This window comes from Gopherus evgoodei, chromosome 5 (assembly GCF_007399415.2).
Source record: "Gopherus evgoodei ecotype Sinaloan lineage chromosome 5, rGopEvg1_v1.p, whole genome shotgun sequence".
NCBI classification, from domain to species: Eukaryota; Metazoa; Chordata; order Testudines; family Testudinidae; genus Gopherus; species Gopherus evgoodei.
In genome coordinates this window covers 30,663,191-30,677,940 of record NC_044326.1, presented here as the reverse complement: position 1 = coordinate 30,677,940, position 14,750 = coordinate 30,663,191, and the positions used below count along the sequence as shown (strand labels likewise).

The window sequence follows — 14,750 nt, the reverse complement described above, 5'->3', positions numbered from 1 at the left end:
CACTTAATGAAGGTAATCCATACTTACTACTACTTTGAGCACTAGACTGGGTATTTGCTGTGGGTGCGAATGCGCACCTTGTGCCTGTGACTGGAAATTCTTCAAAAACAGCAGCTGTTTGCGAATGTGCCCTCGCTGCTTCCATGATCCCAACCAAGAGCCTTTGGGGCCGTGCAGGCCAACAGCCCCTCGAGTTCCATTCTACCACTTGCAGTCTGGAATGGAACCATTCTTTGTCTGTAGCCTTTCCAACTTTCCTGCTTGATGATCGGTTCCTTAAATAAATTTTAAATAGTTTTGTAGGTATTTTATATTTAGATAGGTAGCTGTAGTGATAGTTAGTTTGAGGGTAGTGGGTTCCTCTCCCTTCGTTCCCCCACCATTTGGGGCACCTATTATGCCCAATGTTCTAGATTTCGTAGCCTGGCTTGCCTGCCGCCATGGGTTCCCACTGAGTGACCTGCACGAGAGCTGTCCGTACTGCCTTGGGGAAGCACAGATCCTCTCAGGTATGACATCTGCAATGCCTTTCCTCAGTGTACTAGGCAGTGTCAGGAATTCAGACTTGTAGGTGCCTTATGGAGTTCTCTGTGAGGCCCTGTTTGGACCTGGGGCTCTCCTGCTCCACATCTACCGTATCTGAGCCTCCAGGTAGCATCCCTCCAGAACCGCAGCCCTTCAATTAAGTCTTTCAAGAAATCTAAGGACCCCACTAAACGGAGATATGAAGAAGGCCAGGGTAAACACCCTCAGACGAAGAGGAATAAATCACTTCAGAAATCCTCCAAAAAGAGGTTTATTTCTCCCTTTCCTCAGATACCACCTGATGCCCCAGAAAGGGTGCATCCAGACCTTGCAGGGAGCAGAGGCCATTATCAACAGTACTGAGAGGTACCAGTGCTCTGAAACGGTGTGCTGAATGGGCAGGACCAATCAAACACCGCACAGAGGCAGGAAGGACTGTTTGCCCTCTGCATTGTTAGCACCAATCCAGCAGAAGTCTGCTGCTTCAAAGAAAGCATTGGCAGATCCAACCAGGATGCCTGCCACCTCTTCTCTGGTGAGATCCCAGTATGCTCTGCATGAAGATCTGGCATTCTGTGTGTATCCAGAATCTCTGATCCTCTTAGACTGATTCTGCTGAGAGATGTCCCAACACTATCAACTCAACATTTGCCAATCCTGAGGTCCAGCTGTCAGGCAGAGGTTCCAGCACTGTCAATGTACTATTCATCGGCTCATGTCTGTAACTTGTTAGGATCAGGTTACATACCTATTGGCTTGGCTACAAGAGCTTGACAACTCCTACTTGTCAGATGAAAATGATCCAGTACTCATGGTTCCCCTGATATAATCCAGTTAAGAGCTATCAGCCCTAACAGGACTTCTAAAGTCTTCCGGATGTCTTTGTAAACCACAATATTGCTAAGGGACCAATAGTACCCCACATAGGGCCCACCTTCATGCCTTTATGATCCTGTCCGCTGACCTTGTTGGGGCTCTTGGAATTAATAGCGTATGCTAGCATATGAGGATGCTGGATATCACTGCCAACAATAGCCCAAATTCCTATAGAAGCACTTATTAAGTAGGAACAGTGGGAACTACTGGATCCCTTGGCAGTGCATTCTTCATCCTCCCAGATGAGGCAGTGACACCAGCTTTTCCCTTGCCACCAGATGATTACAGGCACTGCCATCGCCTCCTGAAGAGGATAGCTTAATCTCTTAAGGTCCCACTACAGTTGATTCAGGATCTTACCCAAAAATTCCTGGATTTTCTCCAAGCTATGGCTTCCTCTAAGGTGGTGTGCCCCATCAACAAGGTCGTATTGGAGCTTTGTAAAATGTTTTGGCACATACCTGGTACTTGTGCCCTGCCCCTGAACAAGGCTTAATAGAAATACTTTGTTCGTTCCTAAGGGCGCAGAATATTTGTTTTCCCACCTTTAATACCAACTCCTTAGTGGTACAGGCTGTCATGGAGTGAAGCGCGCTGCACTGGCCCGGTTCCACTCCTCTTGACAAAGATACCAAGAGGTATCTCTTTAGCAGAAAGAACTTTTAGTTGGCTAGCTTACTATTCCGCGTAGCAAATTACTAGGCATTGATGTCCGAGTACGACTTCATGAATTACAATAAGCTGTTGAAATTCTCTAAATTGCTGAAGGTATTTAGGTTCCAATTCCAGGCCATCCTGGATGAGGAAAATCTGGTTCCAAAATTGACCTTCCAGGCATTTCTCAATGCAGTGGATATTGCATCATGTTGCATACCTGCCTCGGTGGTTATGAGATGGGCTTCAGGTTGCAGTCCTTGAGACTTCCCTAAAATGTTCAGATGATGGCACAGGATTTTTCCTTTGCGGTAACAGTCTTTTGAGTGAAAAGATAGAGAAGTCACTGCACACTCACAAGGACTTTTGTGCTATCCTCTGCTTTTGGGGGATCTATACCTTGGCACCCCTTAGGAAATATTCCAGGTTGCTGTTTCTGGTTACCACAGACCACCTCAGTCATTTTTCTATCAAGGGCTCTAGGGACCCCTTGGAAAATGACAGAGGCGCCATTGTGGAAGTCACTCCACACCACCACCCTCCCCTCTTCAGTCCCAACTGCCTACCAAGAAGGCATTTGATGGGATGCTTGAGAGCCACCAACTAGTCTCCATACCACCTGTTATCCCCACCCCTTTTGATGGATGCCTGGCCTGTTTCCTCCTGATGTGGCACCTTATCACATAGGACAAATGGATTTTGGACATCATCTCAACTGGCTACATCCTAGAATTCTTGTCTGCCCCTTCCTCATCCCTTGTCAGGAACTCCTCTCATGCATCTGAAGAATTGAGGTTTTTTACCCACAAAAGCTTATGCCCAAGTAAATCTGTTAGTCTTTAAGGTGCCACCTCGCTCCTTGTTGTTTTTGCTCTCATGAGAGGATTCTCAAACAGGAGTGGGACTCCCTAATTCAGTTGGGAACAAGACATCCTGTGCCCACTTCTCACAAGGAGAAGGGCTTTTGCTCAAGATACTTCCTCACCTCCAAAAAGAACGGGCTGGAGACCCATCCTGGACCAAACAGCTAAATGTCTACTTCATTCAGTGATATCTTTTGACCTCAATAATCTCCACAAACAAAGGTGACCAGATTGTTGCCCTCTGTCTGAAAGATGCATATTTTCATTTGGATATTCGCCCAGTTCGCAGGGGATTTCTTCATTTCATTGTAGGTCCAGAACACTTTCAGTACAGAGTGTTCCCCTTTAGCCTATTGGTGGTCCTGAGAGTTTTTGTGAAGGTACTTTAGAGTGGTGGGTGTATACCTCCACAGACAAGTCGGCCCAATATTTCCCTACCTAGATGATTGTCTGCTCACTGGTTGACTGTATCAGGAAGTGCAAGTAAAAGACACCTCACTTGAACTATCTTATGCTTTAGAGCTTCAAGTAAATTCAGAAAATCCGTGTACCCTTCCCCCTCCCTCACAAATTACGGCATTTATTGGAGTGAAACTGAACTCAGTTGTGGCAAGGGCCTACATACCTCAGGACTGATTCCTTGTAATGAGGGACCTGGTCGCCCAACTTCATCTCAGCTCTCAGGTGATGGCCTGTTCCTGCTTAGGCCTCTGGGTTTGGCTGAGGTTGGTCAGTGCACCAAGTAGGGACTCTTTTGGCAAGAAGGTTTTGCTCCCCTGGAACGTGTTGCCATTACTCATTTGATGGGGGACCAAGAATACAGTATGCATTGGGTCCTCTTTGTTTCCAAACCACCTACAAAGACACTCATCATGGATATCTCTCTTCTGGGATGGGAAGCACACTTATTCAACCAGACAGCTTGGCATTCCTGGTTCCTGTAGGAATCTAGGCTATATATCAATCTTCTTGAGCTTCAGGTGGTACACGACCTTATTTGGTTTGCTCATATCCAGGGAAGCTCAGACATGACCATTGTCTATTATATAAACAAACAGGGAGGATCAAGATCCATCCCAGTCTGCCAGCAGGGGGTCCAACTCTGGAATTGGTGTATCCCTCATCAGATTACCCTATCAGTAGTACTTATTGTCGGTTCAATGAACTCCCTTGTGGACAGCCTCAGCAGGTGTTTCCACAGGAATCATAGGTGGGAACTCCACCCATCAGTAGCGCATTATATCTTTCATTAATGAGGTGTCCCATCCTGGGAGCTTTTTGCAGTTTAGTGGAATGAAAAGGGCTTTACAGATTTGCTCCAGAGTGGCTCTGGACCTCATCTCCAGAGGGGATGCCTTCCTAGTGTTGTGGTTGACCTGCTGATGTACTGCTTTCCTACAATCCTCTTACAACTCTGTGTCCTCAGGAAAATCAGGCTGGACAGAGTTGCAGTGATCCTGATATCTTCCTGGTGCCTGAGACCGTTCTGGTTCACCACCATCCTGCAGTTGTCCTCATGCCTGTGCATTCACATACAGACCTACTGTCTCAGAAAAATGGCAGCATCAGCCATTTCCACCTTCACATCGGCTTCTCTCTATCTGGTGGCATAGTTTTTGGATGGACAATTCATAGGATCCTAGACTCATAGAATATCAGGGTTGGAAGGGACCTCAGGAAGTCATCTAGTCCAATCCCCTGTTCAGAGCAGGACCAATCCACCACAAATGTCCAATCCATCCTTAACAATAGAAGGAGACTATCTACAGAGAAGAGATTCTCCCTGTGGAGTCATCAGCACCACTTAAAATCTTGAGGAATCAAGAATCCATGTAATCCTGGAATATCTTCTTTCGCTGAAGACAGCAGGTCTGTCCATCAGTTCTATAAGTGTACGTTTGGTTGCTATTTATATGTTCTTTATATTCTTACTTCCCATTACTGTGAAGTTCCTGTAAGGTACCATAAGGACATTCCCTCTAGTATTTAAAGCAGCTCATACCTGGGACTTGAAACTCATCCTCACTTGTGAGTCCCCATTTGACTCCTGCTGCCTACTAGGAGGACAGGATTAGAATTCAAAATGATCTTGACAAACTGGATAAATGGTCTGATTTAAGTAGGAAGAAATTAAAAAGAACAAATGTTAAGTATTGCATTTAGGAAGGAATGATCAATCCCTACAAATACAAAATGTGAAATGACTATCTAGGAAGGAGTACTGCAGAAAAGGTTCTGAGGGGGAGAAGAGGTGTTATAGTGGATCACAAACTAAATATGGGTCAACAATATATATTAGCAGGAGTGTTGTAAGCAAGTCATGAGAAATAATTCTTCTGCTCTACTCAGCACTGATAAGGCCTTAACTGGAGTATTATGTCCAGTTATAGACAAATTGGAAGAAGTCCAGAGAAGAGCAACAAAAATGTCTAAAGGTCTACAAAACATGACCTATGAGGAAAGATTGAAAACATTGAGTTTGTTTAGTCTGGAGAAGCGAAAACTGCGGGGGAGACATAAGTCTTCAAGTACGTAAAAGGTTGTTATAAAGAGACAGGTGATAAATTGTTCTTAACCACTGAGGACAGGGCAAGAAGTAATGGGCTTAAATTGCAGCAAGGGGAGATTTAGGTTAGACATTAGGAAAACTTCCTAACTGTCAGGGTAATTAAGCACTGGAGCAAATTACCTAGGGAGGTTGTGGAGTCTCAGTCCCTGGAGGTTTTTTAAGAACAGGTTGGACAAACATCTGTCAGGGATGGTCTGGGCAGTACTTAGTCCTGTCTCAGTGCAGGGGACTGGAATAGATGACCTGTCAAGGTCCTACCCAGTCTTTACATATCTGTGAAGATTGCCTTCCTGATGGTGATTACCTTTGCTAGAAGAATAGGTGAGCTTGGGGCCCTTCTGATAGATCCTCCATGCATGGTCTTTCACAGAGATAAAGTATCTTTGAGGTTGCATCCCAAGTTCATCCCTAAATTGCCGTCTGAATTTCACCTCATCTTCTGGTGTTCTATCCCAAGCCTCAGCATAGCAAAGGAGACAGATAGTTCCACTCACTGGATATATGCAGGACTCTAGTCTTATCCTTGCATGGGACAAGACCCTTTCTTTGAAGTCTCCAAGATTGTTCGTCACTATTGCCAAAAGAATGAAAAGAGAAACTTTTCTTTTCCCAAAGAATTCCACAACTGCAACCTCCGTTTTTACGGTCTTATGAAAGCCCTACAACTTCAGGCTGTCAGAAGCCACTCAGCTAGACCACAAGCAGCTTTGGTGGCTTCCCTACAGGGAATTCCTCTCTCAGAAATATGTAGAGCAGCGACTTGGGGCTCTATTCATACTTTCCCCAGGCATTATGCCCTAATGTAAGCTTTGGCTGAAGATATTTCCTTTGGTTCAGCGATCCTTCAGTCTGTGGTGCAGAATGTTTCCTGCAACCCTCCTCCTCAATGAGCACTTCTTAGGAGTCACCCTCAGTGAATAACCATAAGCACCAGCATTTAAAGAAGAAAGGAAAGTTATGTACCTTATAGTAACTGGAGTTCTTTGAGATGTATGTTCCCTATTGGTATTCACGACCTGCCCCCCTTCCCTTCTGCTTTAGTTCTCTTGTGATTCACAGCTGAGAAGGAACTGGGGAGGTGGTTGGTCTTCTCTGCCCCTTATACCCTCATTGGGAGGATGAGGAGGCATAGGGTGCAGCCGTGGACCAATGGACGCTGCTGTTGAAGAACTTGCGGTCCCGGGCACATGGAGCACATTTGCACCCACATTGAATACACATAGGGCCCACATATCTCAAAGAACTCAAGTTACTATAAGGTAAGTATCTTTCCTTTCATGTAGTAGTCAAGATTGTCTCGGGTTTTCTCCCTATAGCTCTAGAGCTGATATAGCCTGTAATGGTTAGAGCACTAATTGTAAGAGAGTTCAAATACTGCATTGTGATCAAGTGTCATGGACCCCTTTGCTTGGGTGGAGTTCTGTTGATTTCACTTTTACAGATGAGGCTGTAGAAGTTCCATTGGCGTCATTGGGACTTTGTTTGGATGCGGGATCTGCACGAATAGATCCTGCTACAGTATTGGGCTGAAATTGCATGTTCTAACAGTATGTATGTCATAAGTGAGGGGCTAATGAAGGTTACAAGCTGTCAAAGTTGTGGTGGAGCATGTAACATCTGAGCAAAAGATTTCTTAGTGCAACATTTAAAGTCTGTTTCAAATGTCAAGCTGCTGGCACTACTCTGTCACATGCTAAAAGATGTCATTGCTTCTTCAAGGTCGTATAGAACTTCCATGAGGGATGCTGACCCTCTGGAAGTTATTCACTTGCAGAGCTTGTAACTCCTAAGAAATGTTATCAAGCATCTTATGAAAGTTACTATCCCTGCCAAGGTACTTGGAAGGTTTCAACTAACATTTTTTACCTTTCCTAATTTTTAATTAGGAAACTATATTTGGACTAGTCCTAAATGTGATTTAGTACATCTAAATACATTTGAACTTTCAGGGCTATTTATTTTTAGTTATGGGTGGGCAAAAAATAACATCTTTACTCTAAAAATGGAAAAAATAAGCATATCTTTAGAAGCCCATAATTCAAAAATGACTCTACTCCATTAATGTAAAAAAAAAATTTTTTTTTTGCTTAAGACTAAAGATGAGAGATTTCAGGCTAAAAGGTGTGGGATTTTTTGTTTTTATTGTCAAAAGACCAAATTGTTCCCAGTGCAAGCTCTAATCTTTCAACTTCAGTAATGGAGTCATATTGTGAAGCTAATATGCTCCTAGAGCTTCTGGAATCCAAATATCCTCTGTTTTAATACTTTAGTAAAGTGGAATGTGAGGAAATCGAGAGTAGGATATACATTAAATACACTAATACAAACAGCCAAACCTGAAAAACTGTAACAGTAGGAATTATAACATATAAAGAACTATTAATCTGAATGACTTAAAAACAAGGGCCAAATCTCATATTTTTCCAATGGCAGAGTATAGTATCTTCTCCACCTTTGCCAGCTTGCTCAAGCCATTGTGTGATCTTGCAGTGTTAAAGTTGCTTGGGAATTTCCAGTAGATTAGGACAGCTCTTTTGGCAACTATATATATAGTGAACAAGAACTGCTTCTGAGAATTGTTCAACCCAGAGATTTCCAGCAGCTTCACTTTGTCTTACAAATCATTTTGGAAATGTATTAAGCAGTAGTTGTGGACCTCTCGTGGCTAAAATGTTATAATTTTGCCACCCATATGTAGTGTTTTAAATAACATTACTGAGCATATTTCATTCCATGTTTCTTTAGATATCCTTACTCTTTTTAGGCATTTTATAAAAGTACTTCTCACTGTAGTATGAGTGCCAAATCCTGTTTTTAAATTCGTTATTCTTAAATACGTTTTTCTTCTGTCCCTTCAGAGCTGAGAAACATGTAATATAAACACTTAATGAATTAATTTCAATATCTAACTTCTCTACAAAAGTCAGAAAACTACTTACCTGCCTATGTTTGTTCATTAAGAGCATTTACAAACATACATAGAATTGTGTGTTCAATTTATCCTTTTCTGATTTCAGTTGGTCGTGGGTTGGTTGTTGTCAGAGTCTTCGCCATCTTGATCTGTCTGGTTGTGAGAAAATCACAGATGTGGCCATGGAGAAGATTTCCATAGCATTGGGAATCCTATCAGCTTACAACAACAAAGGAGTTCTGAAAAGTTGCAGAAACCGAAGTGCAAAGACTGTATGGAGAAACAAAGATATTACCATGCAATCCAACAGGAAGTACAGTTTGCATGATATAACTAATGAATCTCTTATCAAGGAAGAAGGTAGTGAGCACTATTGGACTAACCCTGTCAGCTCAGAAAGTTTCAGCTCTGCCTATGTCTGGGTGCTAGATGCAGATGATCTGGCTGATATTGAAGATGCTGCTGTGGGGCGACGCAGAAATATTGAGGGACTTTGTGTGTTGGAACCAGCATCCAGTTTTAGTTGTTCGGCATCCTGTTACAATAAAGACATTGTTGGACTAAGGACTAGTGTCTGTTGGCAGCAGCATTGTTTGCCTACTGCCTTTACTTATTGCAGTCACTCGTTTTGTTGTGCTGGGACAGCACTGAGAACTATACAAGCACTTCCAGAGTCCTCTGCACTGTGTAAAAAAGCAACAAGGACTAGACAGTCAGAGGGAAAAGACTTGGCATATTCTGGGAGTGAAAAATCAGACCAAGAGACTGCACGAGTTCTTCAGTTCCTCAGCCTGTCTGGATGTTATCAGATCACAGACCATGGTCTCAGGTAAGTAGCCATTTTTGAGCTACTGCAGTCATTGAAGAGAACTTCCTAGCTTTTTCTTCCTTGAAAGCTATCAAATAGGATGAAGGCAACAGAGTCCCTTTACACAATGGGCTTAAATTAGGCTTGCAAGATGAGATCATATGTCGTTCTTGTAAAAATAAGAAACATTTTGAATTGTATTAATGCAAAGTGCTCCCTGTTCAGAGACACATAGGGACAGTTACATGATGACTGAATTTTAATAGCCTGATCGACATAACATTTTCCTGGTAGTGATTGCGGGAGAGGTTTAAAGCTTAGCTTTTTGTGTAGTTACTTTTCATGTTTTATGGCTTAATTTAATTTTGGCTTTGTGGCACTTGTTCTAAAAATTAGTTTTTTCCTGGAAGAAAGAATTTTTGAATCCCCGGAAGATAGGTAGTTTTATCTGTCTTAAGGTGCATCAACGTTTTGTGGACAGCAGTTTTGTGTGGGTCTTGGAATCCAATCCTGAGAAGTATACACATCTTCAGCAAGAAATTCATGGCTGGTTCATTGGCTTACTATGTGAAAACCTGAAAAGCTAGAGTAGTGTCTCCTTTAAAAATGTTCAGATACAGTATTGAGCATAAACTGTATGTAAACAAGAACAAGTTGTGTGCGAGATGATATATACAGACACCCCCCGACTTACGCAATCATTCCGTTTTGGAAAGCTTTGCGTAACTCAAACGTATACCCATACGTTACATAAAAATTTCTGCAACTCGAAAATCCTATTTCTGGCTTATGGAACTTTTTCTGTAAGTGGGAATTTGCATAAGTCAGGTCTTGTGTAACCTGGAGAGCATCTGTAATGCATAGCAAATTAATCTTGACATGGACATTAAGAACTTAATGCATTAACAGATGTGTTGTAAACAAGACACGAGAAGTCATTCTTCTGCTCTACTCTGCGCTGGTTAGGCCTCAGCTGGAGTATTGTGTCTAGTTCTGAGCACCGCATTTCAAGAAAGATGTGGAGAAATTGGAGAGGGTCCAGAGAAGAGCAACAAGAATGATTAAAGGTCTTGAGAACATGACCTATGAAGGAGGGCTGAAAGAATTGGGTTTATTTAGTTTGGAAAAGAGAAGACTGAGAGGGGACATGATAGCAGTTTTCAGGTATCTAAAAGGGTGTCATCAGGAGGAGGGAGAAAAGTTGTTCATCTTAGCCTCTAATGATAGAACAAGAAGCAATGGGCTTAAACTGCAGCAAGGGAGATTTAAGTTGGACATTAGGAAAAAGTTCCTAACAGTCAGGGTAGTTAAACACTGGAATAAATTGCCTAGGGAGGTTGTGGAATCTCCATATTTAAGAGTAGGTTAGATAAATGTCTATCAGGGATGGTCTAGACAGTATTTGGTCCTGCCATGAGGGCAGAGGACTGGACTCGATAACCTCTCGAGTCCCTTCCAGTCCTAGAGTCTATGAATCTATAAACTTTGTGCCCATGGTTTAGGGAAGACTAAAAAAATCATTTCTGAATGTCCAGCATAGCAGTCTCCTAACCTTCAGTATTTCCAGACTCATGAGCTGCTGCTGCTCTGTCTGAATGGAGGACAGAATAGAGAAAGGAGCTCTTTTTCTCTATTTTCATGAGGAACATCAAAACACAAACACGCCTTGCTTTGGAGAAGACGGAAAACCACTGATGTGGCAGAAAACTTTAGATCAGTCACTTTTTTTAATAAGGATTCTGCAATTTTTTGTTTTTGTCTACACCAGGGCTGCACAACTCGTAAAGCAGTGAGGGCCATATTACCCCAAAGAAAACAGCTGAGGGCTGAACCTCCCCCAGCCCTGCCAACTCCCCCCCATCCCCCGAGCACTGCCAAGGCCCTCCGAAACACAACAACCCCCCAGCACCGCCTAGCCCCCCTGAAATACTCTTTCCCCACCTCCCCGCAGCACCGCCTGCCCTGTGGAAACAAGCTCTCCTTCCCCAGTGCTGCCCCACCAAAACAGCAGTATTGAACCTTGATAATACGTTATAGCAGGCCCCTAAGGTAGTATAATTAAGGTCAAAGAAAAATGTCTTTTTGCTAGAAGTAGAATAAGATCTTCCCCCACTTTGTAATCAATTGCCCTGTTGAATGAATGAGGTGTGACTGTGGAAGGCAGCACCTCCAGACAGCTGCAACCTTTGGAGAGGGGATGGGAGCCAGACCAGATCAGTAGAACAGGTCAGCCACTGACTCCTCGCTCACCTCCTCAGCTCGCCTCAGCCCCCGCCACTGCCTGCACGGTTGCCCCCTCAGCCCCCCTCCCCTGCCGCCAGCTCATCTGCCCCCCCCCCCGCCACTGCCTGCCCGCTCGCCTCCTCAGCTCCCCACCCCCCCGGCTTGCCTCCTCACCCCTTGCCACTACCGACCCGCCTCTTCAGCCCCCCTTCCTCACCCGCCACTTGTCGCACAGTGAGCCCACCTACTCACCCCCCACGGGCTGCAGAGTGAGCCCACACGGGCCGCATGTGGCCCGGTCTACATCATACTGCACATTTAAAGATTTATTATAAAGTCATGCAAATACAGGTGTCATGATATAAAGTGTCACTTGAGTTTTAAAATTTTCCCGTTGGCCTGATTTTCAGAAGTGTGAGCAACACCTTCCTCTCATTGGTTTCAGTTAGCATATAGATTCTTAATTACAGCATTAGGAATACAGGTTTTAAAACTGAGTGTATAAAGGTTCACATTAATAAGATAATTAAACACTACAACCTAAATGAATGTAGCATTAAAAATACAGTGTTTAAAATAATTAAAAGTTGGGGTGGCAATAGTGACTTTAATTTAGTCTTATTGCGTATGTGTAATATTTTCTATTCTTGTTTAAAAACATGTAAAATTTCAGTTTTTACAAAATTAAATTAAAAGGAGCACCTATCATTTACTCTGTCTATCTTTGACCATATCACCATAAATGTGTGTGTATTGAATTAAACATTTACACAATACCAGTGATGGCACTGAATCAAAACCCTCTATCTTATTGTGCCTGGATTTAGGACAAGTTCAAATCTGGCCCTGAACTTTTCAGTGTGGTACTATTTGTGCACCAGACAAATGCTAAGGTGAATCTAATACACAGTGGCTAATTTTGTGGTTCTTATACTGACAAAACATCTATTGAGTTCACTTCTTAAGTGCCTGTCATCCAATAACAAATTATAAAATAGCACAAAGATCAGCTTTGTTATAAAATGTGGAATCACCTGTTCTTAAAATCAAAAAGGTTTATTTCTCAGGGAATAATGCCACGTTGTATTATTAAAAACAGTACTTGAGTTAAGCTCAGACTTGCAGTTCTGAAGTTGTTCTCCTCCTCTGTAAAAAACTAGAGACTACACCAATGTTGAATGAAGGTTCTGTGTGCAAATCAATGGGTTCTGTAGAGGAACTTGACCTTTCTCTTGTGCAGCAAGAGGACCTGGTCACAATCTAAGTTAAACTTCTGGAAGTTACTGTCTGGGGATAAGAAATTGGGAACAGTTCCACAAGTTATGGAATTGAGCATCTCTGGCTAAAGTAAAGTTTTGGGGGACGTTGTTTGGCTCTGGGTTTTCTGAAAAAATAAGGCTGACTTCTAGCCCCAACTGGGCAGCTGGACAATTGCTATCTGGATTGAGCCCTGGCAGGAGTTCAGATGTTGGTGCAGTGCTGAATGAAGAATTTTGTTCTTGTCTGTGCAGGCTCTAATCTTATAACAGGCAGAACTCCAGCCCACTCAGCCTAGTTGCTGGGGCAGTCTAGAGCTTCCCTTTCAAAGGAAAAGAGTGGCAAAAAGGGGATCTGGAGTAAGGAGGAGAAAGAAGAAGCTCTAGTTTCTTGTTTTTCTAATTGTCTTAAATAATAACTTTGCTTTAGCATCTGCAGTAGGCACTCCTTGTAATAAGCAGGGGGAAGCTCAGATAGTAATATTAATACTGAAGTAATCTCATCTAATTGAATACAAAATTGGTAAGTTCAAAGGCTGACCACTGCATTAACAACTCCTTTGATTTTTATAAAAAGAATACTTGAGCATTGACATGGGGTGTTAACATAGGGCATCACCTTCCCTTGTGTCAATGCTAACATTACTTGATTTTAGAAAATCATGAACTTGGCAACGCAGCTGAAATATCTGTGTTGACTGCAATCCAGTTCTTTGTTCTGTCTTAACATGTTTTGACTTTCTCTTTGATCATAGGGCGTTGACCTTGGGAGGAGGACTGCCGCATTTGGAACACCTTAATCTCTCGGGTTGTCTTACTATAACTGGTGTGGGCCTGCAGGATTTGGTTGCTGCATGTCCTTCTTTAAACGATGAACACTTTTACTACTGTGACAACATTAACGGTAATGTCATTTTGTAAAGTACATGATAACCTTTGGGGCTCAAGGTTTTGATTTGGAGAATTTTTTAAACTTTTTTTTGCAATATAGCAGTTATAGCAGTGAGTTCCGTGGTTTATCAGTTTAGCCTTTGCCTCAGTTTCTTCTGTGTTCGTTACACTGGATTTTTAAAATTTTCAAATAGTTTGAGAGCATACCTATTGTATAGGTGAATATTACTTAAGGAAACATATTTGTGATTCCTTGTATATTGCATCTAAATTAAATGTAAGTAACAAAGGATGGAAATATCTCTCAGTTTTATCGGTTATCCTCAGCACAATGAACACCCCCAAATAAACCCCAAACCCTCAGTGGGATTGCTTTCTTGTGGAAGTGACACTAGTCATGTGGGCCCATGAGACTAAAGCTAAGTGCTAGTAGCATGGAGGAGACAGATCATGTTGATCAATGTGCAGAACAATCCGTAATACTAGAGCACTGATGTATGTGTGTTCACACAGGGCATCTCCTTCCCTTGTGGTCAGTGCTAACTTTGCTAATGCTGAGATGCTTTGTACGACCCACTTCCTTCTTTGTGGAAGATGTGATGCTAGCTTTGTGTTGTTTTTGCCCCTTTCTAGCTCACAGTGGTACCAAGATAGTGAATTAGGCTTTGTACAGGTTCCAGCTTCACTTCAGCCAAACTTTGATTGGTTTGTAATTGAGTATAATTGAAGGGTTTGGGTTCGGGTTCCTCTGAGGGGAATGTTTGACTTTCCCATTTTTACTTTAGTTACCTTCATTGCCTGTTCTCAACGCTGACACCTGCATCCACTTCTGCTCTCTTTATGCTAATGAGGAGGCAGAGAAGGCACAGTGATAGTGATAGTGGTAGATGTAGGCTACCTTCAGTGACCCTATATACCTACTTGGATAGCACTGAGCGGTGCTGAACCTAGGAGAACAGATGCAGATATTTTTATGCATTTAGTGTAGTAGAATGAGTGTCTTATGATCGTTTTAAAAAAAAAAAAAAAAGCTTTTGTCATTTTCCCTGAACTGTTTGCAAATATACATTGTAAAAATTTCTTCACCACTATTGTCTTTGTTAAATGTGGATTTTGAGGACTTGCTATAAAGGACAAGTAGTTCCTTAGATAATACGTAGAGGAATATTTCACT

General features: G+C 42.5%; 1 protein-coding gene across 2 annotated transcripts in view; it reads left to right on the top strand.

Moving 5' to 3' along the window:
- The window catches only part of FBXL5 (F-box and leucine rich repeat protein 5), a 53,589-nt gene that overhangs the window by 31,120 nt on the left and 7,719 nt on the right, over positions 1-14,750 (top strand). For both annotated transcript variants that reach the window (XM_030563094.1, XM_030563093.1), the window contains exons 9-10: positions 8,505-9,227; positions 13,441-13,589. In XM_030563094.1, the coding sequence (XP_030418954.1) occupies positions 8,505-9,227; positions 13,441-13,589 (872 nt within the window). The remainder of the gene's footprint in view (positions 1-8,504; positions 9,228-13,440; positions 13,590-14,750) is intronic.